This window comes from Hyperolius riggenbachi, chromosome 11 (assembly GCF_040937935.1).
Source record: "Hyperolius riggenbachi isolate aHypRig1 chromosome 11, aHypRig1.pri, whole genome shotgun sequence".
Classification (NCBI taxonomy): Eukaryota; Metazoa; Chordata; class Amphibia; order Anura; family Hyperoliidae; genus Hyperolius; species Hyperolius riggenbachi.
The window spans coordinates 1,482,729-1,509,647 of NC_090656.1; the positions used below are offsets into that span (position 1 = coordinate 1,482,729).

At 49.8% G+C, this 26,919-nt stretch overlaps 1 protein-coding gene across 1 annotated transcript in view; it reads right to left on the reverse strand.

Annotated features, from left to right (window-relative positions):
- Window positions 1-26,137, reverse strand: part of GOT2 (glutamic-oxaloacetic transaminase 2) — a 43,144-nt gene extending 17,007 nt beyond the window's left edge. Inside the window, exons 1-3 of the mRNA XM_068260962.1 lie at window positions 26,028-26,137; window positions 9,130-9,286; window positions 1-30 (exon numbers count right to left, since the gene is read on the reverse strand). The exon at window positions 1-30 is cut by the window's left edge and continues 99 nt beyond it. Of these exons, the coding sequence (XP_068117063.1) occupies window positions 1-30; window positions 9,130-9,286; window positions 26,028-26,089 (249 nt within the window). The 5' untranslated portion in view covers window positions 26,090-26,137. The remainder of the gene's footprint in view (window positions 31-9,129; window positions 9,287-26,027) is intronic.
- Between the last annotated feature and the right edge of the window lie 782 nt (window positions 26,138-26,919).

Genomic DNA, 26,919 nt, shown 5'->3' on the forward strand with positions numbered 1-26,919 from the left:
CAGACTCTTGGCTGCCAGCTGAGCCTCTGCCTGAAAGACAATAACGAGACAATGGCACACGGAAACTACACAGAGCAATCTCAGTACATTCAGATCAGGAGAGGGAGAGAATTATAACAAAGCTGCATAGGAGAGAGGTGCAAACATGCCCAGAGGAGGCAGCCAATCAGAACGGCCGCCCTGAATGGTCGCTCTGGTTCAGCATGTTACTTGACTACTGTCTGATTTCAGCTGGTCTGCGAGGGCGTGTGAGAGAAAATACATACATTACATGATCAATAAAGTATATGACCCAATACTGGACAATATGCGAGTGTTCTGTGCCGGGTGCTTTTGTTGGGAGGATAATGAAGGGTTACAACTTCCTACAGATGCCAATTGTCCTCAAACTACATTCACTAGGGGGCGCTCTATAGGCATAGTTAGCGGTCAGTATAACATTGGCTGGCATGCTCTGCACGGCTGGCAGTGGCGGGCACTGTATACAGGTGTCAGGGACATGCTGCGGATCCCTTAAAGAGAACCTGTACTGAGTAAAAATATTTAAAATAAACACATGAGGTAACTTCAAATGAACATTACACAGTTACCTTGCCATCAGTTCCTCTCAGAAGCTCACCATTTTCTGCTGACAATAATCCCTTCCAGTTCTGACAACATTTTGTCAGATCTGAAATAGATCAGTTGCTGTCAGTTAAACATCAGTTGCTGTCAGTTATAGCTGAGAGGAAAACTGATGTACCAGGTAATGTCCATGTCTCCCTATGGCTCAAGTGGGCGATGTTACAGTGTAACAGTGTGCTGACCAGAAAGCTGTTATGGGTAATGGCCATTTTCAAAATGGAGGACGGAAAATTCCCTTGATCACAGTGAACAAACAGGACGCGGGAGAGGAGAAAGACACTGAGGAGTAGACTACATGGGAGGTAAGTATGACTTGTGTGCTTATTTTGACTTAATTTTCAGTTCAGGTTCTCTTTAAACACTTGTGGCTGGCAGTTTTATTCAGAAATCAGACAACATTTTCTCAGCCAAGGTTCAAAGTTGACATTTCCGCTGTGTGATGTGTGCCTAAGCACAGGCATTCCTATCAGCCAATACGGCCCATCTCTCCCTTGCTTGGCACTGACAGCCCAGCAGTGATAACCTGAATGTGGCAGTGTGTACAGCGAGCCCCCCCCCCCTTGTATTACATTATGAGCAGGTCACAGAGGGACAGGCCGCCCCCCAGGCACACACACGTGATCACAGCATGCACAGATCACACGCCAGAGACGTGATATCAGCACAAGCAGCGAGAGGAGGATCCCGCCAGTTGTATTCCCAGCCTTGGCAGATTTCCCCCAGCTTGTGCAGAGAACAGTCACTCCAAGGTACCGAGCTGGCTCACCTATTAGGGCCAATGCACAACAAGAACCGCTAGCGTAATCGCAAACACTTTACAAGCATTTTCTAAGCAATTCCAGGCATGCACCTAGCGATTTTATAGTTCTGCCTAGCAAATTATAAAGCATTTTACTGCAGCAACGTTTTACTTTTTGTACATGGACTTGAAAGTTAAAAACACCCTCTTGGAGAATCGCTCTGATCTATTTTTTAGAGCAATTTTCCAATTTCCGATACTTAACATTGAGGCTTAATTGCCTCAGAAATCAGCAGAAATGCTGCAGGACCCACAATTGCATTTGGGAGAAAATCCCATCACTCCGGTGTGCTCCATCCCATTCATATACATTAGCCAAGCGCTTTTTGAAGCGCTATCGCTTTAAAGAGTGTTCAGAAGCGTCCTTATGCACCAGCCCTCAGGGCCCATTCACACTTGCAAATCACTTTTGCTCTGGCGTTTGGCGATTAACGTGAAAAAAAACGCCATTCACACCTGACGATTTTGGCTCGATTGCGATTAGCGCTTCTGTAGCACTAAATGCGATCGCCAGGAAGTCGCCTGAAAATGGTGCAGGATACAAATGTGCATTTGCCGATTTGCGTTAATCGTCGGCAATTAACACAAATCGCCCAAGTGAGAACGGGCCCATAGGGTATTAGGGCACTAGCCCTTTAAAAAGCGCAGGCATTAGAGCGTTTTACCAAAATCACCTGAAAAGCACTCTAGTGTGATTGGCCCTTAGTCTGTGTGCAGATCAGCAGATTGAATTTTCCACATTTAAATAAGTCGCTGCACACAACTCAGCATCGAGCCTGGAGACCCTCCTCCCCCTCCCCCCCCCCCCCCCCCCCCTCCCGAATAAATGGGAGACTCCTATAACAATTCACTTATCATGAAAGAGGAACTGTAGTGAAAACCATGAATAAAACTGCTTTTTTACAATATTTATGTTTTAATTATTTATTCAGTGCTTGTCCGCTGTAAAAATATATCTTTCCTCACCCTGAAATCCAGCACTGGTGGCGACATCTGAGAGTTCCAAAGTCAGGAGGATAATTCTCACTTATGCCCTAGATTGGTATATATGCCCCATGATCGCGCCTGACATGCTCCCCAGCCATTAAAGTCCCTCCCCCTGTTCAAACCTATCAATTTGGAAAAGTGGAGTTCCCCTTTAGTATACTGCGTATATACGCTCAGCTATAGTGTATATTATATACTTGTATTGTTGGTAAGCGCTGCCGTTATGTGAGAGCAATGAGACAGGTGATGTGTACACTAGTATACAGGATCTTCTCAAAAAGTTAGCATATTGTGATAAAGTTCATTATTTTCTGTAATGTACTGATAAACATTAGACTTTCATATATTTTAGATTTAAATACACACAACTGAAGTACTTCAAGCCTTTTATTGTTTTAATATTGATGATTTTGGCACACAGCTCATGAAAACTCAAATTTCCTATCGCAAAAAATTAGCATATTTCATCCGACCAATAAAAGAAAAGTGTTTTTAAAACAAAAAAAGTCAACCTTCAAATAATTATGTTCAGTTATGCACTCAATACTTGGTCGGGAATCCTTTTGCAGAAATGACTGCTTCAATGCGGCGTGGCATGGAGGCAATCAGCCTGTGGCACTGCTCAGGTGTTATGGAGGCCCAGGATGCTTTGATAGCGGCCTTAAGCTCATCCAGAGTGTTGGGTCTTGTGTCTCTCAACTTTCTCTTCACAATATCCCACAGATTCTCTATGGGGTTCAGGTCAGGAGAGTTGGCAGGCCAATTGAGCACAGTAATACCATGGTCGGTAAACCATTTACCAGTGGTTTTGGCACTGTGAGCAGGTGCCAGGTCGTGCTGAAAAATGAAATCTTCATCTCCATAAAGCTTTTTTTTAATTTGTCGGATAAAATATGCTAATTTTTTGAGATAAGAAATTTGGGTTTTCATGAGTTGTATGCCAAAATCATCAATATTAAAACAATAAAAGGCTTGAACTACTTCAGTTGTGTGTAATGAATCTAAAATATATGAAAGTCTAATGTTTATCAGTACATTACAGAAAATAATGAACTTTATCACAATATGCTACTTTTTTAGAAGATCCTGTATGAGACTGGTGATGGGGAGCAGCACTCAGCTCTGATAGGGGCGTTATGCTGACAGTCTGTTTATATGTGGGACGGGGGTGTTATGTTTTTTGTGGTCATAATGCACTGCACTGTATATTATTCACTCCTGATGAAGGCGTAATGCTGAAACATGCTGATGTTTAACTGTTAGTGCACCTGGTGTAATTGTGTAACCCCACACTGTCCGCTTCTAATTAGTGCCAGATACATTAGGGAGATGCCTAATTGTATTGGTCCTATATACATGACAGCTATACTATAGACATACCCCTATATTGGTTGGGGCTTGTCTGGTCGTGCATATATTAGGTACACAGAAGGTCCAATCAATCTCCCAATCGATAGATTTATTCTGACACAAACTCGATTGTATTATACACCAGTCTGTTTGTATTATCTGTTCGCCGCCACCCAAACATTTGTTTTCTAACTTTACTTAATAAAAGTTACAGTTTAGTGCGTTTAGGGGCGTGTCCCTGTTGGGAATACTTATTTGGAATTCTCCCTTACTCAACCTAGGCTGTGACATCACAGGGGGCGGGACTACATACCAATATACAGCAGTATATAGAGTTAGGAAGTGCTTCTGATATGGCAATCGGGAACATTACTGTGAAAGTCTTGTTTGCTTACAACGCCCGTCCTTTCTTCACCCCGATTTACATCCTGAAATATATCACATGTTTAGTCAGTCCTGTCCGGTGCAGCTCTGCAGAAAGCAGTTTGAGAATTCCAAAGCCAGTGAAAATGATGCTTTGTCTCCCAGAATGCCCGGGAAGAGAATTCCTCGCAGCTAAACAGCCTAGGCAAAGCATCAGTGGGAGTGCTGCGTGGCCTTCAATATACAGCATTACACAGATATAGGAAGGGGTTCTGATGCTAAAGCCAGGAATATTACGGCCCTTTTACACTTAGGGCTGGTTCAGACGGGCGTTTTTTGGGATCTACTGCCATCCCATGCAAGTGAATGGGTGCGTTTAGAGCTGGCTTTTGCAGGCTTTCATGAAAGCCTGGCAGTAGATCCCAGCGTTGCGTCTAGTCTCAAAAGCAACATGCTGCTTTCAGAGGCAGTAAACGCCAGGAAACAATAGCAGAGACCAGAACTGCTAGCCTTGAACGCTTTTCAAAAGCTTTCAAAAGCTAGCTTTTAAACGCTGGCGTTTAAACGCAATGCCAAGCAAAAGCTCAGCAGACGCCCGTGTGAACCAGCCCTTAATCACTTGGTACGCGTTAGAACGCATTGGTACGGGTTTTCTCCATAGCAGTGCATTGTGAAAAGGCTTTCAGTTAAAAACGCATATAGTGTGAACTGTGCCATAGGAAACATGGGCAATACGTTACAAATCTGTTTTCTTTCAGTTATAACGGAGAGCAACTGATTAAGGGCAGTTATCCATTGATTAGCGATGCGAATGTGGCTACCTGATTGCATCACTACTGCTGCTGGCCGCGTCACTTCCACGTCTCCCGATATAGAAGTGACTGGATGAGACGGAGGGCGGAGGCGGCCGTGCGAGAGCAGCATGCTGCTGATTCGCAGATCGCTCCGCATTCAATGGAAACTACAATGCATGCCAATGGAACAATCAGGACACCCGCGGTGCGAGGCGGCTATGTAGCGTATCGCACTGCATCTAATGGAAACAGGCCCTTAGGGTAAAAGGGGCCATACTGTTAACCTCTTGCGGACCACAGGCTTACAATCCACCATCATTCCCCCCCCCCCCCCAAAAACTGTGACCAGACCATTTTTTATTTTACCACCCAAATGAATCTTACCTCCTTTACTTCCCACCAACGGAGCTTTCTGTTGGTGGGATCTGATTGCTGCTGCATTATTTCTTTTCTTCTATTTAATTTTCTCCCTCCGAGATCCCACCACTTCAATCACCTCTCATAGGCATCACCTAATTCCAGCACCCAGGACTTGGCGCCAATCGGAGTTAGGTGGTCCTGGCGGCGCCACCCTTGGGAGGGGGTTAAAATGGGTATCAAGAATGATTCCCCTCCACACATTTCCTTACTAATCCCCAGATATCATCCCACTCGGAACCTTCCCTCCTCCCAGGAGACCACCTTGTTGTCAAACTGTCACCTCCAGGACTTCTCACAAGTGTCACCTCTCCTTTGCAACTCTCTCCTATAACCTATCCTTTATGCTCTAAGCCTGGACATTTTCAAACATACCCTCAAGACACACCATTCAAAACAAGCGTATCATTTGCTATTGCTAGAATTGCAAGCTTACTGCCACATTTGCTAACAGCTTTGTCTACTCCCCCAGTGCCTCCACCCCACTCCCCTCTAGATTGTAAGCTTGCGAGGGCAGGCTCCTCCCCCAGTGTCTCCACCCCACTACCCTCTAGATTGTAAGCTTGCGAGGGCAGGGACCTCCTATTGTTCCCAGTTTCTGAGCAAGTTATCAAATTATCATCTATTAGTATTGGTGGTGATATTTAAAACTACACATCAATTGTACAGTATTGTATGGTTGTCCTGATTGTACAGTGTGTATCGGTATTTGTGTCACTGGTGATTGTACAGTATTGGTGAACTGTCCCCCCCCCCCCCCATGTAATGGAGGATTGCCAGGGTGAGGTTACAGGAACGGTTCCCATATACAGCACAGGAAGCAGGTGGTGGATTTCAGCTGCTACTGGTTTCCCTGTACAAGTCCCAGCAGGTCTCCCACCAGAGCAGACATACCACATTAGCACTGTGTCTAGGAACAGAGCAGTGTGCAGAGTCCTGCTGATCTGTTTAGCTCCAGTAGTGGCACACACCTGAAACAAGCATGCAGCTAATACAGTCTGACTTCAGTCAGAGCACACGATCCGCATGCTTGTTCAGGGGCTATGGCAAAATGTATCAGAGGATGAGCAGGATTGCCAGGCAACTGGTATTGCATATTTTTTTTTTTTTTTTTAGCACCAGGTATGCATTTTTTATCTTCTTTACTGCATTCTCCAGCCTGATCACTCCCAGGCCGCCGTCCTCTGTATGTTGCCCCAGAAAGTCCTCCAGCCCAGGTTATAATACTGCGTATACGCGGCCTAGATGCACACGCACTCCCATTGCCCAATAGTTTCTTACCTGGGGCTTCTCCCAGCCCCTCAGCAGCCCTCCTGTGCCCTCACAGTCATTCCACCATCCCCCGGTCAGTCTCAGCACCCTCAGCCTGGCAAGTTGCATGCTACTGCATGAGTGCAGCCCTGGCCATGTAGTAGCAGCTTTTCCATACAGCGCGGGCACAGAACATTCCCGTGCATGGGCGCACCATCAGGAGGCATGCGGCTGAGGCAGCGCATACAGCTGACGGGAGAGTCCAGCAGCAGCAGACTGGAGGATCATGGAATAGCGGCGCGGGCACAGAACGTTCCTGTGCATGTTTACAGCCACCGACCTCTCTACCCTCCCATTCACTGAACTGTGGGGCAGATTCAGCTCAACCAGCGCAAGGGAAACTGAAGCAACAGGGCAGGTGTCCAGATCGAGGATTCCGATTGGTCAATGAGCAGCTGCTCCTCTCGTTACACACAAGGTTTGCTCCAGTTCATCTACTAGTTCTGATAATTACTGATTCTAGCCAACTCGTTCTGTAGTCAAAGCAGAAACTGACGTTTCCCAACAGACTAGCATTGTAAAAAGACACCATTCCATTCAATGTGTACCCCCCCACTTGCTTACCTGGGGCTTCCTCCAGCCCCCTGTGGTTGGTCAGCTACCTCACTGTCCTTCTGGCAGCCTCCACTGTGAAGTCCCTGATCCAGCTGGGTAGCAGGCCACTGCACATGCGCTGTTCTGGGCCGCACACGTCCATCATGCTCCAGTTGTCCGGGAGCATTGTGCACATGTGCAGTTACAGTCCTAACTGCGCATGCGCAGAACGCTCCTGGCTGTGGGAACATGATAGAGGGTGCGCACATCCCGGTTCATGCATACACAGAAGTCTGCAACAATTCAGAGACATTACGGGGCTGACAACACAACCAAGGGAACGAGAGGACAGCGGCGGAGCAGATGGACGACAGGAGGCAGCCCGAGGAAAGTATAAATAGGATTAGCCCTAACCCTAAACTTTGTTTCAGGTACACTTTAATGCTTTAGACCATAGAAGAAATTTGAGCAACCAAAACAATTCTATGCTGATGAATTTGTTAAAGATAATTGCCCCATAGCTTGGCCCTGAAACAACCATTGGATGTAAAGACGAGAGAAACCATTGCATCCGAGGTGTCCTGACCTTCACATTCTACATGGATTCTGGTGAAAATGCCATTAGTGACTCATGTGGACACAATTTTCAGTACGGTCCTACAGAGACCACATGGCATACAAAACATGCAGGCTCACCTTGCGCACACTGCTCAGCGCATTACATGCAGGCTCACCTTGCGCACACTGCTCAGCGCATTACATGCAGGCTCACCTTGCGCACACTGCTCAGCACATTACACGCAGGCTCACCTTGCGCACACTGCTCAGCGCATTACATGCAGGCTCACCTTGCGCACACTGCTCAGCACATTACACGCAGGCTCACCTTGCGCACACTGCTCAGCGCATCACACGCAGGCTCACCTTGCGCACACTGCTCAGCGCGATACATGCAGGCTCACCTTGCGCACACTGCTCAGCGCATTACATGCAGGCTCACCTTGCGCACAGTGTTCAGCACATTACATGCAGGCTCACCTTGCGCACAGTGTTCAGCGCATTGCATGCAGGCTCACCTTGCGCACACTGCTCAGCGCGATACATGCAGGCTCACCTTGCGCACACTGCTCAGCGCATTACATGCAGGCTCACCTTGCGCACACTGCTCAGCGCATTACATGCAGGCTCACCTTGCGCACACTGCTCAGCGCATTACACGCAGGCTCACCTTGCGCACACTGCTCAGCACATTACATGCAGGCTCACCTTGCGCACACTGCTCAGCGCATTACATGCAGGCTCACCTTGCGCACACTGCTCAGCGCATTACACGCAGGCTCACCTTGCGCACACTGCTCAGCACATTACACGCAGGCTCACCTTGCGCACACTACTCAGCACATTACATGCAGGCTCACCTTGCGCACACTGCTCAGCGCATCACACGCAGGCTCACCTTGCGCACACTGCTCAGCGCGATACATGCAGGCTCACCTTGCGCACACTGCTCAGCGCATTACATGCAGGCTCACCTTGCGCACAGTGTTCAGCACATTACATGCAGGCTCACCTTGCGCACAGTGTTCAGCGCGATACATGCAGGCTCACCTTGCGCACACTGCTCAGCGCATTACATGCAGGCTCACCTTGCGCACACTGCTCAGCGCATTACATGCAGGCTCACCTTGCGCACAGTGTTCAGCACATTACATGCAGGCTCACCTTGCACACACTGCTCAGCGCATTGCATGCAGGCTCACCTTGCGCACACTGCTCAGCGCGATACATGCAGGCTCACCTTGCGCACACTGCTCAGCGCGATACATGCAGGCTCACCTTGCGCACACTGCTCAGCGCGATACATGCAGGCTCACCTTGCGCACACTGCTCAGCGCATTACATGCAGGCTCACCTTGCGCACACTGCTCAGCGCGATACATGCAGGCTCACCTTGCGCACAGTGTTCAGCACGTAGGGCTTCCCCTTGTCATCCCGATACGCCCCGACTCCCAGATTCATCTTCTTGGCGTTGGTGTCCCTCTTGAAAGCTTCTGTCACACCCAGGATGGGGTCTGGGGGGCCCATTTCCACGTGAGACCACCATGAGCTGTTAGGAGAAAGGGAAAAAAATAAAAAATAAAAAAAAAATAAAAACATTTAATCTCTCTTTCTTTAAAAAACTTTTATCACTGTCTGACCAACATGACAATGCTTCGTTGTGAAACAAAAAGGTGCCCATACAATTTGTTTTCCCCAGAAGATTCATTCAGGCCTGGTGCACACCAAAAACCGCCAGCAGATCCGCAAAATGCTAGCAGATTTTGAAACGCTTTTTCTTTTGCGTTTCTGCTAGCGTTTTGTGGTTTTGGTGTAGTAGATTTCCTGTATTGTTACAGTAAAGCTGTTACTGAACAGCTTCTGTAACAAAAACGCCAGCAAAACCCTTCGGAACTGCCGTTTTTCAGAGCAGTTTGGGTTTTTCCTATATACTTAACATTGAGGCAGAAACGCCTCCGCAATCCAAAAAATGCCTCACCCCGGGAGTATGAGTTTCTGCAAAACGCCTCCCACTCTGGTGTGAACCACGCCATTGAGATACATTGACCAAGCGGATCCACAGCCGCAAGCGGCTGCAGAAACGCTGATAAAGCCGCTCGGTGTGCACCAGCCCTCACTTGGATTCAATCTGCCAGAGATTTAGGTCTCAATATGGCCCTAAAACCATTGACAGCTCCCCAGGTCTTCCACCAGCCAATAGTGCTCCCCCCAGGGCCCTGCAGGGGACAGCAGCAGAGTGACCGGACCTGTCTGCTCCCTTTAGTTGTCATTCCATCCATTGGCAGCGCCCATTCTCCAGGTTACAAGAATACATACATGCCGCCGGGTGACAGAACAGGGGCCGGGGAGATGGAAAGACACTGGAGGGAGCACGCCGGCCAGACAGGTAAGTTCGCTTCCCCCCCGCGAGTACTCTGCAGGGGCATCTAGGAAGCACTATTAGCCAGGGCTGTGGAGTCTGAGCTTTTAATACACTGAGGACTTGGAGTCAGATGATTTTTGAACCAACTCAATAGCCTTCGTAAAAATTACACTAAGGAGTCGGAGCAATTTTGGGTACCAGGAGTTGGAGGTTTCATAAACTGAGCAGTCAGAGTTGGATGATTTTTGTACAGACTCCACAGCCCTGCTATTAGCTTGGAAAGGGGGGGGGGGGGGGCAAACAAAAAAGGGTGCGGTAAATCTGGGCGCAGAGTGGTGCCGTAAGATGGCCCAACCGACTGCAGCCAAACTGCACTAAACACGAATCCCCTCCATAGTGTAGCAACTCTGAGGCAATGCTATTCAGTCACAGGCAGAAGACGGCAATAACCTCATGTTTTTTTGCCAATTTGAGTTTCGGCTATTGCCGGCATAAACACTAGTCACTGAGCGCCACTATAGCAGTAATTCCGGTAATGGCCTATGGTGGCACCCAAATCAGCACAGCGCTGTGCCAAAACTAGCCGTCTCAGGGAGAAGAGCCTTCGGAGGCATCAGCTAGCTCGGGTCTGGGAGGGAGAAAGTACCATCTTTTATAATACACGTCATGAAAACAATTAAAAAGCTGTGTAGTATGTGGCAGAAACGGATCCATCTTTTTGCCCCATCAGGTGCCCATCTATAAGTGTATGGCACCCTTACCGACAGACAGAATAACACCACTAGACTAAAGCTATGTTTGTTTATTCCAGGAACAGGACTTCTCCTCTACTGCTTGTTCCACCACTCCCAACCTTGAAATAGAGCCAGAGAGACACAGACAGACGTACAAATCCCGGGAGGAGAGACAGTGGCAACATTGCAAGCATCAGACCCTCGGGGACAAGAACCACTTCCTGCCGCACTACCCCAAATATACCGCAACCAGGGCAATGCTTGTATGAATCTTGGTCTTGCCAATAAAGCTATTTTTGATTTGACTGCTCAGCTGATTGGCCAACAGCATCTGTAAAATGGTTCCTAACAAATGGTAGTTCTGGGTGGCCAAACATTGTTCGATCTGCCACCAGATTGACAAATGGATAAATCCTTCTCCGACCAAATCTGATCACCAGGCCGGGGGTCCGTTCAAGCCCTTGCGACCGAGATTTTCCAGCATTCCCAATCAATCTGGTTGATCGATTTCTGCCAGAAATTGATAGAAATGGTAAGCATGTTTCAACACCAATTCTCGTTCAATACGATTAAATGATCGGATGGGAAGGTCAATCGGTCTGGCAAGCAATATATGGGCACCCTGAGGCTTGTTGAATGCATTGCTCTTATCTGTACACTGAAATCACAAACTGGACACTAAAAATGAGGTGTAGGGTTATAGAGCGCAATGCAGGAGAGATTTAGGGTGACAGCAGAAGATTGTACAACACTCCTCTGGCCTCAGAGCTGTCAGTCGGTGGAGGTTTGTATTGGTGGGGGGGGGGGGGGGGGGGATAATGTCAGGGACGGACAAGGTGATCTATAAATAGTGACTGGCACTGGCCAATGCCCAAAATACCCTGCAGGCTGCAGCCGTGCCTCAGGCATCCCTGTACACACCACACAGGAAATACTAGGGGGTGACCCTTCAACAGCTGCCATAGCACCAGCATAGGCAAGGAAAAACTCCAGCAAAATGTCCACAACACCAAATACATGGCAGAAATGCAACCTCTAAAAGGAATCTGAACCGAGAAGTATATGGAGGCTGCCATATTAATTTCCTTTTAAACAATACCAGTTGCCTGGCAGCCCTGCTGATCTCTTTGACTGCAGTAGTGTCTGAAAAACATCAGTAATAAAGCATGCAGCCAATACAGTATTGTCATTTGTCAGAATCCCCTGATCTGCTGCATGCTTGCTCAGGGTCTATGGCTAAAGTACCGGTATTAGAGGCAGAGGATCAGCAGGACAGCCAGGCAACTGGTATGGTTTAAAAAGGGAATAAAAATATGGCAGCCTCCATATACCTCTCACTTTAGATGTCCTTTAGGTCCCTTTTTACACTTATCTCGGATTCCTGCGTTGCGATCCTCTCTGTTGCCGCAAGGGGCAGCAAAGGCAATACAAGGCTATGGAGCCTTGCACGCTTATTGCGGCACGTTGCGGTTGCAAAGTGTCCGATTCGCTGATCGCCTGGTGTCCCCCCGGATAGGCTAGGTAGGTGCAGGCGTCCCCCAGGATAGGCTAGGTAGGTGCAGGCGTCCCCCAGGATAGGCTAGGTAGGTGCAGGCGTCCCCCAGGATAGGCTAGGTAGGTGCAGGCGTCCCCCAGGATAGGCTAGGTAGGTGCAGGCGTCCCCCAGGATAGGCTAGGTAGGTGCAGGTGTCCCCCAGGATAGGCTAGGTAGGTGCAGGTGTTCCCCTAATGTAGAATTGCACACTTGGGGGGTACATTTTTACACTGAGGGTGGGGGGGCGGCGACAAGGCAACGTGTGCGACCAGTTCACGAGCGATTTCATTTTGAAATTTATCAGGAATCAGCCTGCGGAGTCTGGGCAGCTGACCGATCTCTCTCTAATTAGATGTGATTAGATAAAGATCTGTTACATAGTTACTTTGGTTGAAAAAAGACATACGTCCATCGAGTTCAACCAGTACAAAGTACAACACCAGCCTGCTCCCTCACATATCCCTGCTGATCCAGAGGAAGGTACAACACCAGCCTGCTCCCTCACATATCCCTACTGATCCAGAGGAAGGTACAACACCAGCCTGCTCCCTCACATATCCCTACTGATCCAGAGGAAGGTACAACACCAGCCTGCTCCCTCACATATCTCTGCTGATCCAGAGGAAGGCACAACACCAGCCTGCTCCCTCACATATCCCTGCTGATCCAGAGGAAGGCACAACACCAGCCTGCACCCTCACATATCCCTGCTGATCCAGAGGAAGGCACAACACCAGCCTGCTCCCTCACATATCCCTGCTGATCCAGAGGAAGGCACAACACCAGCCTGCACCCTCACATATACCTGCTGATCCAGAGGAAGGCACAACACCAGCCTGCACCCTCACATATCCCTGCTGATCCAGAGGAAGGCACAACACCAGCCTGCACCCTCACATATCCCTGCTGATCCAGAGGAAGGCACAACACCAGCCTGCTCCCTCACATATCCCTGCTGATCCAGAGGAAGGCACAACACCAGCCTGCACCCTCACATATCCCTGCTGATCCAGAGGAAGGCACAACACCAGCCTGCACCCTCACATATCCCTGCTGATCCAGAGGAAGGCACAACACCAGCCTGCTCCCTCACATATCCCTGCTGATCCAGAGGAAGGTACACCACCAGCCTGCTCCCTCACATACCCCTGCTGATCCAGAGGAAGGCACAACACCAGCCTGTTCCCTCACATATCCCTGCTGATCCAGAGGAAGGTACATCATCAGCCTGCACCCTCACATATCCCTGCTGATCCAGAGGAAGTCACAACACCAGCCTGCTCCCTCACATATCCCTGCTGATCCAGAGGAAGGCACAACACCAGCCTGCTCCCTCACATATCCCTGCTGATCCAGAGGAAGGTACACCACCAGCCTGCTCCCTCACATACCCCTGCTGATCCAGAGGAAGGCACAACACCAGCCTGTTCCCTCACATATCCCTGCTGATCCAGAGGAAGGCACAACACCAGCCTGCTCCCTCACATATCCCTGCTGATCCAGAGGAAGGTACACCACCAGCCTGCTCCCTCACATACCCCTGCTGATCCAGAGGAAGGCACAACACCAGCCTGTTCCCTCACATATCCCTGCTGATCCAGAGGAAGGTACATCATCAGCCTGCACCCTCACATATCCCTGCTGATCCAGAGGAAGTCACAACACCAGCCTGCTCCCTCACATATCCCTGCTGATCCAGAGGAAGGCACAACACCAGTCTGCACCCTCACATATCCCTGCTGATCCAGAGGAAGGCACAACACCAGCCTGCTCCCTCACATATCCCTGCTGATCCAGAGGAAGGCACAACACCAGCCTGCTCCCTCACATATCCCTGCTGATCCAGAGGAAGGCACAACACCAGCCTGCACCCTCACATATCCCTGCTGATCCAGAGGAAGGCACAACACCAGCCTGCTCCCTCACATATCCCTGCTGATCCAGAGGAAGGCGAAAAAACCCTTACAAGGCATGGTCCAATTAGCCCCTAAAGGGAAAAATTCCTTCCCGACTCCAGATGGCAATCAGATAAAATCCCTGGATCAACATCATTAGGCATTACCTAGTAATTGTAGCCATGGATGTCTTTCAACACAAGGAAAGCATCTAACCCCCTTTCAATGCAGGTATAGAGTTTGCCATAACGACTTCCTGTGGCAATGCATTCCACATCTTAATCACTCTAACTGTAAAGAACCCTTTCCTAAATAAATGGCTAAAACGTTTTTCCTCCATGCGCAGATCATGTCCTCTAGTCCTTTGAGAAGGCCTAGGGACAAAAAGCTCATCCGCCAAGCTATTATATTGCCCTCTGATGTATTTATACATGTTAATTAGATCCCCTCTAAGGCGTCTTTTCTCTAGACTAAATAAACCCAGTTTATCTAACCTTTCTTGGTAAGGCCGCGTTCACATTACAAACGCGGACGGGCACGCATGCGGAACGCAACGCGTACGAACGCACGCCATCCGCGTTTGTATGCGTTGCGTGGCTGATCCCATCACTGAAAAGTGAATGGGACAGCCACGCGTTTTGGCAAAATGCGTGCAGCATGCGTTCCCGGACCGCATGCAGTGTGAACATCAGACAGTGCACTCTATGCACTGTCTGATATCATGCGTGTCGGCCACCTGCACGAGTTTACAAAACGCGGCTGGAAACGCGTACAGTGTGAACGGGGCCTAAGTGAGACCTTCCATCCCACGTATTTTTGTAATGTGGTGCCCAGAACTGAATTCCATATTCCAGATGTGGCCTTACTAGAGAGTTAAACGGGCAATATTATGCTAGCATCTCGAGTTTTTATTTCCCTTTTAATGCATCCCAAAATTTTGTTAGCTTTAGCTGCAGCAGCTTGGCATTGAGTACGATTATTTAACTTGTTGTCGATGAGTACTCCTAAGTCCTTCTCCAAGTTTGATGTCCCCAACTGTATCCCATTTATTTTGTATGGTGCTAGACCATTAGTACGTCCAAAATGCATGACTTTACATTTGTCAACATTGAATTTCATCTGCCATGTATGTGCCCATATAGCCATCCTATCCAGATCCTGTTGCAATATGACACTATCTTCCTGAGAGTTAATGATTCTGCACAATTTTGTATCATCTGCAAAAATAGCAACATTGCTCACTACTGCATCTACTAGGTCATTAATAAATAAATTGAAGAGCACTGGACCCAGAACAGACCCCTGTGGGACCCCACTGCTAACAGTCTCCCATTTTGAGTACGATCCATTGACCACAACTCTTTGTTTTCTGTCCATTAGCCAGTTCCCTATCCAAGCACACAGACTCTTCCCCAGTCCTTGCATCCTCAACTTTTGCACCAGACTTTTGTGGGGAACAGTGTCGAAGGCCTTAGCAAAGTCCAAGTATATCACATCTACAGCATTCCCAATATCCATATTAGCATTCACTACCTCATAAAAGCTGAGCATGTTAGTCAAACAGGACCTGTCTTTAGTAAACCCATGTTGATGCTGAGAAATAAGATTATTTTCTACTATGAAGTCATGTATAGTATCTCTTAGTAACCCCTCAAATAGTTTGCATACAACTGATGTTAAGCTTACAGGTCTATAATTTCCTGGATCTGATTTTTTGCCCTTCTTAAATAATGGTGGAATCTGCCCATCATCTTTATTGTATTAGAACAGGCTGAGTAGCTGCAGTATAAATGATCAGAGATTTTGGGGAGTAAATTTGAAATTTAGTTTAGATTTTGTGTTTCAAGCTTTTATTGAACTCAGATCCCTGCGAGACACATTGTTAAGCGACAGGAAAAAAGGTTACGAAAATGAACTGGATCGCATTATGCACAGAAATCCTGGAGAAACTGAACGCCGAGGAGGTTACGATCCAGTACGAGGGTGTACTATGTGTGTCTGAGGATGACAACTGATAACTTCTGATATAGTAAACGATTTATCCCAGTGCTTTGGAGTTCACTATAAGGCCTCAATCACATCAATTAGCACCGATTGCTGCACGATTGGAACGCAACATGTATGATTGCACGCCCTCTGTGCTGCTGATCCCATTTTTTACAAGTGAATGGGCCAGCGCTGCGATTCTTGAAAAATGTATGCAGTATGCGATAGCGCATCACACTGCTGAGCAGCACATGTGATGGGAATGGTAGAAGGGCTGTCTATGTCCTTCTACCGTTCTTGCGTGTCGCACACTATATGCACTGCAGAAATGCACACGGCGGCGCGATAGCACATGGTACTGCTGCGCAGAGAATGGGAGAAGGGCTGTCTATGTCCTTCTACCGTTCTTGCGTGTCGCACACTATATGCACTGCAGAAATGCACACGGCGGCGCGATAGCACATGGTACTGCTGCGCAGAGAATGGGAGAAGGGCTGTCTATGTCCTTCTACCGTTCTTGCGTGTCGCACACTATATGCACTGCAGAAATGCACACGGCGGCGCGATAGCACATGGTACTGCTGCGCAGAGAATGGGAGAAGGGCTGTCTATGTCCTTCTACCGTTCTTGCGTGTCGCACACTATATGCACTGCAGAAATGCACACGGCGGCGCGATAGCACATGGTACTGCTGCGCAGAGAATGGGAGAAGGGCTGTCTATGCCTTATTACCGTTGTTGCGTGTCACACACTATATGCACTGCGGAAATGCGCACAGCAGCATATATAGTCTGAAAGAGGCCTCAAGCAATTCTACTGAAACACTGTGTGCAAGAAGCAGTACATGGCTTGGTGTGCTCGCCTCTCACCAGCGGACATATACTACAGCCGCCCAGGGTGTAATGTACAGTATAGCACTTCCTATGCTGCAGCATTCTGTGAGGACATGACAGATTTCCCCTTCCAGTAACTCAGCACCAGCTCTGAACTTTCTGCAGTCAACCAGCTGCTGCTATATGCGTAAAATGTCAGAGCACAGGATGTACAGACTGAATCACCACGTGTCAGATCTGCTGCCTGCACACCACAATACACGCGCAGACATCTGAGCCCAGAGGTGGAGAGACAGGATCTCACTGACGGTCCCCCTTGTCAGATCTGCCGCCCACATACCACAATACATGCGCAGACATCTGAGCCCAGAGGTGGAGGTAATCTCACTGTGAAGGTCTCTCCTTGTCAGAGTAATACGCCCATACATTCCTCGATATGCAGCCAATTCAATTGTAATGATTGAATCTGGCAGATATTGATGCCACAACATTGCAATCCGATCGATTGTTTTGATAGATTTCTGGCAAAATTAGTCAAAAGTATTCATCAAGCATGCCGGAAAACCTCAGTCGCAAGGTCTCCAGTGTGTGTGGAGTTAACTGCGTGCGACTTCCCAATGGCTGACGCACCCCAGACAGTTCCTTACACCACACACACACACACACACACTGTATACACACACACACTGTATACACACACACACTGTATACACACACACACTGTATACACACTTGTACAGCCGTTATCCACTCTTGTATTAGCGGTTTATTTTGTATGCTGTTGTACAGCGCCATGTAAAATGCTGGCGCTATATAAAATTATAATCCTCTATAATAAAACCTACCTGTCCCAGCGTCATCCTCTTTCCGTGTCTGTGTGTCCCTGGCTTTCTTGTACTGAGCATGTGCGCAGCCAGGGCAGTCAGGACACAGGGCGGATCTGACAGTTTGCTGTGTGTGGGTCACAGAGGTTCTCATTGCATTGTGGGAAATAACAGCTTTTTCCTACTGCCAAGCAAGCAGCTCCCTGTGTGCCTATACTTCAGGCAGTGGTGGGGAAGGTGGAAGCAGGACGTGTCTGTGCGCGCATTGCGGGGGGGTAGCGGCTGTGACCTAGCGCACGTTTAACAGGTGGGCCATAAATAATAATAATAATAATAATAATAATAATAATAATAATAATAATTTGTACCCCCCTCAGGCTTGTGGAAAGGGGTTGCAGGCGTACCCATCATGACTCCTCCTGTGTTCGACATCTTTCTCCATTGCTCCCGCAGCTTTACCGTGCTACACCGCCGCACATAGGAAAGCACGGCGCCGGACACAGGGGGTGCTGAGGAGTCAAGTTGGAGCAAGGTTTGGGTACCGGATGATTTTTGTACCCTACAGCCCTTCCGGTGTGACCTGTGGGCCTTCCTCCAGGACTGCTGTCCCGCAAGTGGAGTCTGTAATCCAGCCAGAGCCGGATTTACCATAAGGCATGTAGGCACGTGCCTACAGGCGCCTGATGATAGAGAGGCGGCTCACTCCTCCCCTAGTGCCTCCCCCCCTCCTTCCCTATGCAGAGTCCTGAGCAGTGTGTATATGAGAGGTTACTCGTCCTGCTCTCGCCATTCCACTGATCAGATCTCCCTTCAGTCGGGGGCACCTCTAGTTACCTAATATTGAGGGTACTTCTGGTTAGATAATACAAAAGGGCACCTGTAGCTACCTATGACAGGCAAGGGAAGTAAGGGAGAGGTGACAGCTGGGCCAGCCAGCACACTTGCGGTGCAGTTTAGTCGAGGTTTGTTAATTCCTGGAGGGCGGAGTCTAGGGTGCCAGGACATCTGTGCCTATAGGCTTCTGTGATGTAAATCCGGGCCTGCATGCATGGAGGGCGGAGCCTAGGGTGCCAGGACATCGTGCCTATAGGCTTCTGTGAGATAAATCCGGGCCTGCATGCATGGAGGGCGGAATCTAAGCTGCCAGGACATCTGTGCCTATAGGCTCCTGTAATGTAAATCCGGGCCTGCATGCATGGAGGGCGGAGTCTAGGGTGCCAGGACATCTGTGCCTATAGGCTCCTGTGATGTAAATCCGGGCCTGCATGCAGGGAGGGTGGAGTCTAGGGTGCCAGGACATCTGTGCCTATAGGCTCCTGTGAGATAAATCCGGGCCTGCATGCATGGAGGGCGGAGTCTAGGGTGCCAGGACATCTGTGCCTATAGGCTCCTGTGAGGTAAATCCGGGCCTGCATGCATGGAGGGCGGAGTCTAGGGTGCCAGGACATCTGTGCCTATAGGCTCCTGTGAGGTAAATCCGGGCCTGCATGCATGGAGGGCGGAGTCTAGGGTGCCAGGACATCTGTGCCTATAGGCTCCTGTAATGTAAATCCGGGCCTGCATGCATGGAGGGCGGAGTCTAGGGTGCCAGGACATCTGTGCCTATAGGCTCCTGTGATGTAAATCCGGGCCTGCATGCAGGGAGGGTGGAGTCTAGGGTGCCAGGACATCTGTGCCTATAGGCTCCTGTGAGATAAATCCGGGCCTGCATGCATGGAGGGCGGAGTCTAGGGTGCCAGGACATCTGTGCCTATAGGCTCCTGTGAGGTAAATCCGGGCCTGCATGCATGGAGGGCGGAGTCTAGGGTGCCAGGACATCTGTGCCTATAGGCTCCTGTGAGGTAAATCCGGGCCTGCATGCATGGAGGGCGGAGTCTAGGGTGCCAGGACATCTGTGCCTATAGGCTCCTGTGAGGTAAATCCGGGCCTGCCCCACATGCCTACAGGGAGCTGAGGGAGGCCCCAGGCAACTATGAATCATTATACTTAAAGGATACCACAACTGAAATGTGACATGATGAGACAGACATGTGTATGTACAGTGCCTAGCACACAAATAACTAGGCTGTGTTCCTTTTTTTTTTCTTTCTCTCTCTGAAAGAGTTAAATATCAGGTATGTAAGTGGCTGACTCAGTCCTGACTCAGACAGGAAGTGACTACAGTGTGACCCTCACTGATAAGAAATTCCTCTTTTTATCTCTTTCTTGCTCTCAGAAGCCATTTTCTGCTAGGAAAGTATTTTATAGGTGGAATTTCTTATCAGGGAGGGTCACACTGTAGTCACTTCCTGTCTGAGTCAGGACTGAGTCAGCCACTTACATACCTGATATTTAACTCTTTCAGGCACAGAAAGAAAAAAAGGAACACAGCATAGGTATTTGTGTGCTAGGCACTGTACATACACATGTCTATCTCAACATGTCACGTCAGTTGTGGTATCCTTTAAAGGACAACTGAAGTGAGAGGGATATGGAAGCTGCCATTTTTAATTTCCTTTTAAACATCACCAGTTCCCTGGCTATCCTGCAGCAGTAGTGTCTGAATCACACACCTGAAACAAGCATGTGGCCAATCCCGACAGACTTCAGTCACCTGATCTGCATGCTGGTTCAGGGGCTGTGGGTAACAGTGTTAGAAGCAGAGGATCAGCAGGACAGCCAGGCAATGTGCATTATTTCAATGGAATAAATATGGCAGCCTCCGTACCCCTCTGGCCTCAGGTGGGCTTTATGTATCTCAAGTTTTAGTAACAGGCTGGGATTGCCCTGTACACTGCAGACTGATTTGTACTTTTATTGGCTGGTCACTACCATGTGATCATGTGACACTTCTGCTTCCTGTGCAGACTGATGTCATCACAAGCAGCCAATCACAGAAGTACAGATCACCTGATACATGGCTCATGTGCTCCACCTGGGGGAAGGCTTGCAGTATCACCCAGCACTGTGTAGGCCCCACTCAGTCTGAAGTCCAGGCCAGGAAGTGCGCGGTAATGAGTCGTGGAACGTGTCCCATTGGACGCCTGCGAGACGCATAAAAGCGCCCGGACATCTAGGAAATTAACCCCGTCCCCCCTGCACACACCTGAGGCAATAAGCTTCATTGGAATCACAGATTCAGATAGTTTTCTACCCGTGAGCCCATCACTAGGAGAGAGAAGGCTCTGGGTCCTTTGAGCCCCATTTACACGATACGATTCTATTTACCATCCGATTAAATCCGACTTGTCTGATCGGGATTTGATTTGCTATTGTTTTGCAATAGTAAATCTAATTGGATCCCTATATGGGACATGTCGGATTTAATCGGATCGTAAATAGAACCGTAATTGAATCATATAAAGAATCGTTTTGTGTAGATTAGGCTATAGAGCCTTCCTGGTCCCCTCATTCCACCGCCGCCCCCAACAACAGTAACACGTCTTCAGGACTCCTCGGCAATCTCTGGAAACACTTGTGTCCCCAGGAACCTCCACACACAGGCACATCTGTACTGCGCATGCGTAAGCTCGGACTCGCACCTGCGCAGCCCAAGATACGCTTGTCTTCAGAAGCACTGCGCAGAGAGAGCCAAGCATGGATTTCACCAGGAACCTACACACACGGGCACATCTGTACTGCGCATACGTAACCCCGGACTCGCACCTGCGCAGTACAGATACGCTTGTCTTCAGAAGCACTGCGCAGAGAGAGCCAAGCCTGTATTTCACAAGGAACCTCCACACACGGGCACATCTGTACTGCGCATACGTAATCCCGGACTCACACCTGCGCAGCACAGATACGCTTGTCTTCAGAAGCACGGCACAAAGAGAGCCCAGCATGTATTTCACCAGGAACCTCCACACACGGGCACATCTGTGCTGCGCATACGTAATCCCGGACTCGCACCTGCGCAGCACAGATACGCTTGTCTTCAGAAGCACTGCGCAGAGAGAGCCCAGCATGGATTTCACCAGGAACCTTCACACACGGGCACATCTGTGCTGCGCATACGTAATCCCGGACTCGCACCTGCGCAGCACAGATACGCTTGTCTTCAGAAGCACTGCGCAGAGAGAGCCAAGCATGTATTTCACCAGGAACCTCCACACACGGGCACATCTGTACTGCGCATGCGTAAGCCCGGACTCACACCTGCGCAGCACAGATACGCTTGTCTTCAGAAGCACGGCACAAAGAGAGCCCAGCATGGATTTCACCAGGAACCTCCACACACGGGCACATCTGTACTGCGCATACGTAATCCCGGACTCGCACCTGCGCAGCACAGATATGCTTGTCTTCAGAAGCACTGCGCAGAGAGAGCCAAGCATGCATTTCACCAGGAACCTCCACACACGGGCACATCTGTACTGCGCATACGTAATCCTGGACTCGCACCTGCGCAGCACAGATACGCTTGTCTTCAGAAGCACTGCGCAGAGAGAGCCAAGCATGCATTTCACCAGGAACCTCCACACACGGCCACATCTGTACTGCGCATACGTAATCCCGGACTCGCACCTGCGCAGCACAGATATGCTTGTCTTCAGAAGCACTGCGCAGAGAGAGCCAAGCATGGATTTCACCAGGAACCTCCACACACGGGCACATCTGTACTGCGCATGCGTAAGCCCGGACTCGCACCTGCACAGCACAGATACGCTTGTCTTCAGAAGCACTGCGCAGAGAGAGCCAAGCCTGTATTTCACCAGGAACCTCCACACACGGGCACATCTGTACTGCGCATGCGTAAGCCCGGACTCACACCTGCGCAGCACAGATACGCTTGTCTTCAGAAGCACGGCACAAAGAGAGCCCAGCATGTATTTCACCAGGAACCTCCACACACGGCCACATCTGTACTGCGCATACGTAATCCCGGACTCGCACCTGCGCAGCACAGATACGCTTGTCTTCAGAAGCACGGCACAAAGAGAGCCCAGCATGTATTTCACCAGGAACCTCCACACACGGGCACATCTGTGCTGCGCATACGTAATCCCGGACTCGCACCTGCGCAGCACAGATACGCTTGTCTTCAGAAGCACTGCGCAGAGAGAGCCCAGCATGGATTTCACCAGGAACCTTCACACACGGGCACATCTGTGCTGCGCATACGTAATCCCGGACTCGCACCTGCGCAGCACAGATACGCTTGTCTTCAGAAGCACTGCGCAGAGAGAGCCAAGCATGTATTTCACCAGGAACCTCCACACACGGGCACATCTGTACTGCGCATGCGTAAGCCCGGACTCGCACCTGCGCAGCACAGATACGCTTGTCTTCAGACACACTGCGCAGAGAGAGCCAAGCCTGTATTTCACCAGGAACCTCCACACACGGGCACATCTGTACTGCGCATACGTAAGCCCGGACTCGCACCTGCGCAGCACAGATATGCTTGTCTTCAGAAGCACTGCGCAGAGAGAGCCACGCCTGTATTTCACCAGGAACCTCCACACACGGGCACATCTGTACTGCGCATACGTAATCCCGGACTCGCACCTGCGCAGTACAGATACGCTTGTCTCCAGAAGCACTGCGCAGAGAGAGCCAAGCATGGATTTCACCAGGAACCTCCTCACACGGGCACATCTGTACTGCGCATACGTAAGCCCGGACTCGCACCTGCGCAGCACAGATACGCTTGTCTCCAGACACACTGCGCAGAGAGAGCCAAGCCTGTATTTCACCAGGAACCTCCACACACGGGCACATCTGTACTGCGCATACGTAAGCCCGGACTCGCACCTGCGCAGCACAGATACGCTTGTCTTCAGAAGCACTGCGCAGAGAGAGCCAAGCATGGATTTCACCAGGAACCTCCACACACGGGCACATCTGTGCTGCGCATACGTAAGCCCGGACTCGCACCTGCGCAGCACAGATACGCTTGTCTTCAGAAGCACTGCGCAGAGAGAGCCAAGCATGTATTTCACCAGGAACCTCCACACACGGGCACATCTGTACTGCGCATACGTAAGCCCGGACTCGCACCTGCGCAGCACAGATACGCTTGTCTTCAGAAGCACTGCGCAGAGAGAGCCAAGCATGTATTTCACCAGGAACCTCCACACACGGGCACATCTGTGCTGCGCATACGTAATCCCGGACTCGCACCTGCGCAGCACAGATACGCTTGTCTTCAGAAGCACTGCGCAGAGAGAGCCCAGCATGTATTTCACCAGCAACTAGTCTAGTTAGAGGACCAGATTTTCATGCTTGTTCTGGCTAGGCATATTAAAAGGCAGAAAAATCAGCAGGACAGCCAGGCAATGTGCATTGTTTAAAAGGAAATATAGATGTCAGCCTCCATATTGTCAGTTCAGGTGTGCTTTAAATCATTAGAATCTCACCGACCACCTCAAATCCCCAAGTATGAGGTCTCCCAACCAGCCCAGAGTCCAGGCATGTTCCATACAATTAACACCTGTACAAGTGTCTAGTGTTTGCGGATTAGTCCCAAGCAGATTCCACATGGTCAGAATCCAGGCTGGGATTTCATCATCACCGTGTATACGATGTAACTCCAGCAGCGCAGTCCATGCCAGGATTTTCATACCATATTGCAAATTCCACACTATGAAGAGTCCAGACCGAGTTTTCTTCGTCACAGGATCTTCCGCCTCTGAACGACAACGATTTAACCCCTGGTGAACCCCATCAGTGATGTGAGCAGCAGTAATCCACCAGATCCCCTGCCTGATCTCTGCACTCATCCACCAAACTGCCCCCCCCCCCTCCCCTCCTGGTGCAGCTGCTCCCATTATATCCCAGCAAGGGGGGGGGGGGCACATCTCACCTCCCTGGAGTCACTAGTTATCCCCCAGAGGAAATGTCTGAGCAACAATCACACACCAGACAACCCTGTGTGATCCTCTGCTCTGACCTTCAAGTGCCCTTGCCCCAAGCAAGAGGGCATGGACACTGTCACAGGACCCTGCAACCAGCATAGCCTAGATCAGGCTGTCACAGAACCCTGCAACCAGCATAGCATAGATCAGGCTGTCACAGAACCCTGCAACCAGTATAGCATAGATCAGGTTGTCACAGGACCCTGCAACCAGCATAGCCTAGATCAGGTGGTTACTGAGAGAGTTAAACTGGCGCAAGGACGTCACCAACAATAACCAGCTAAGGCCACGTGCTGCAGACGGGTGACAATGACACAGGCTGGAGAGTGACATCAGCTGTGCCGGGATATAGAGAAAGGATGATAGGGGTGCTGATCATTTCCTGTAGGTCAAAGTAACAGCCTGGCACTTGTAGTTCTCCAGTAGCCCAGAACTTCAGGCTGTAATCTGGGAGTAGGCCTCTATCATCATGCCAGCCAATGAGAGGTCATGTAAGGCAGAGCTCTGGGGAACTTGGCAGGGAAGGCCGATCAGACTGACCGACCAACCAACCAACCGACATTCCTCATCCAAACTCTGATCTCAGATCCAGGCCTTGTGTGACTGCCACATCTAACCCCCGATACACACTGTGCAACTTCCCATCAGATCAATCCATCACTTCCTACAGGTCCAGTCTGATTTCCTAACACTTCTGTACACAAATCGATGGGAGATCAGATTGGACCCGGTGGAAATTATCGATTGGATCAGTTGATCTGATGGGACATTTCATGGTGTGTATTGGGCATAATAAATGGAGTCTTCTGTACTATGTTACAGAATGACACAACACTGACAGTAAACTGACACAATGTTGCAACTTGTCCCTTTCATCACCGACATACATTATACAGGTCACCAGGCTGGTTAGATGCACTGATTAGATGTAAGCAGCCTCAGACCCTGTATAATATATATATATCTCAGCATATAAAGGGATGAGCTGATAACCCTGCAGTCAGAATACCCTGAAATAGGAGGACTAATCAGATACATACAGAAGCCTCTGACACCCCCAATATGAGGAGGCCCCGGTCACTCTGTACTGGAGAATGCTGAATGCAGAGGGAGGGGCCCAGCACACTATCAGGGGGTCTCTGTCCCGGGATGTGGGGTATATAATATCTCATGTAGTGCTGAGGACCCCCAATACTCACAACTAGGGGGCCGATTCCCTCCCCATAGCATGCTGATCCCCCCCATACAGCCCCTCCCCCCGGGGCCCCCCCGCACACACGCACCTGGCTCTGGCACTGAGGGCCCCCAGGCCGGGCTGCAGGCGGAGGGATTTCAGCAGCGCCATGTTCAGCGGAGGAGACACACTGACACCAGCCGGGAGTAACTTACAGGGTGACCCGGACACACCCCCAGCATAACCCCGCCCCCTCCTGTGCTGCCGGACAGCGCCCCCTGCCGGCCTCCCGCGCCGCTGCACCGGGCTGACTCCCCTCTCTGGCATAGAGATGACAAGTCCGGATCTTTGAATCGGATCATTTGAATCATGTTAGTAGGGAAGCATTCCGGGTGAAATGACTATCAGGACAGGACTTCCCCTGCACTGTACATTCTGTACGAGCCTGGCTGTGGCTGCTAGTATAGCTATAGCATAGCATAGGTGTCACCATTACTGCTGGCTGCTAGTATAGCTATAGCATAGCATAGGTGTCACCATTACTGCTGGCTGCTATGTGTCAACTTCACCGATATATTTTACTTTTAGTTCTGTTTTATGATACGTAGACTCCTGCAGGATGATAAGATAACCTTTCCCCACCTAAAGAGAGAGGTTTAGCAAACAAGGGGCCTTATCCCCTCCAGGGAAGGTTCACGCAGCACCTAAAAAAAATACAAATACACTTACCTGGGGCTTCCTCCAGCCTGTGGCAGGCGTCCTGCCTACCACGGGCTGGAGGAAGCCCCAGGTAAGTGGGCTCCGCAGGCTCCCGGTCTCCTCCGGTGGCGCACCCGACCTGGCCATGCCGGCTGCCAGGTCGGGCTCTTCTGCGCTACAAAATGCGCCTCACTGGGGCGCGCTGACGTCATCGGCTGTACTGCGCAGGTGCAGTAGTTCTGCCAGCTCCCAGTATGCCAAACCATATATATATACAGGGGTCGAGTGGTGCGTGGACGCGG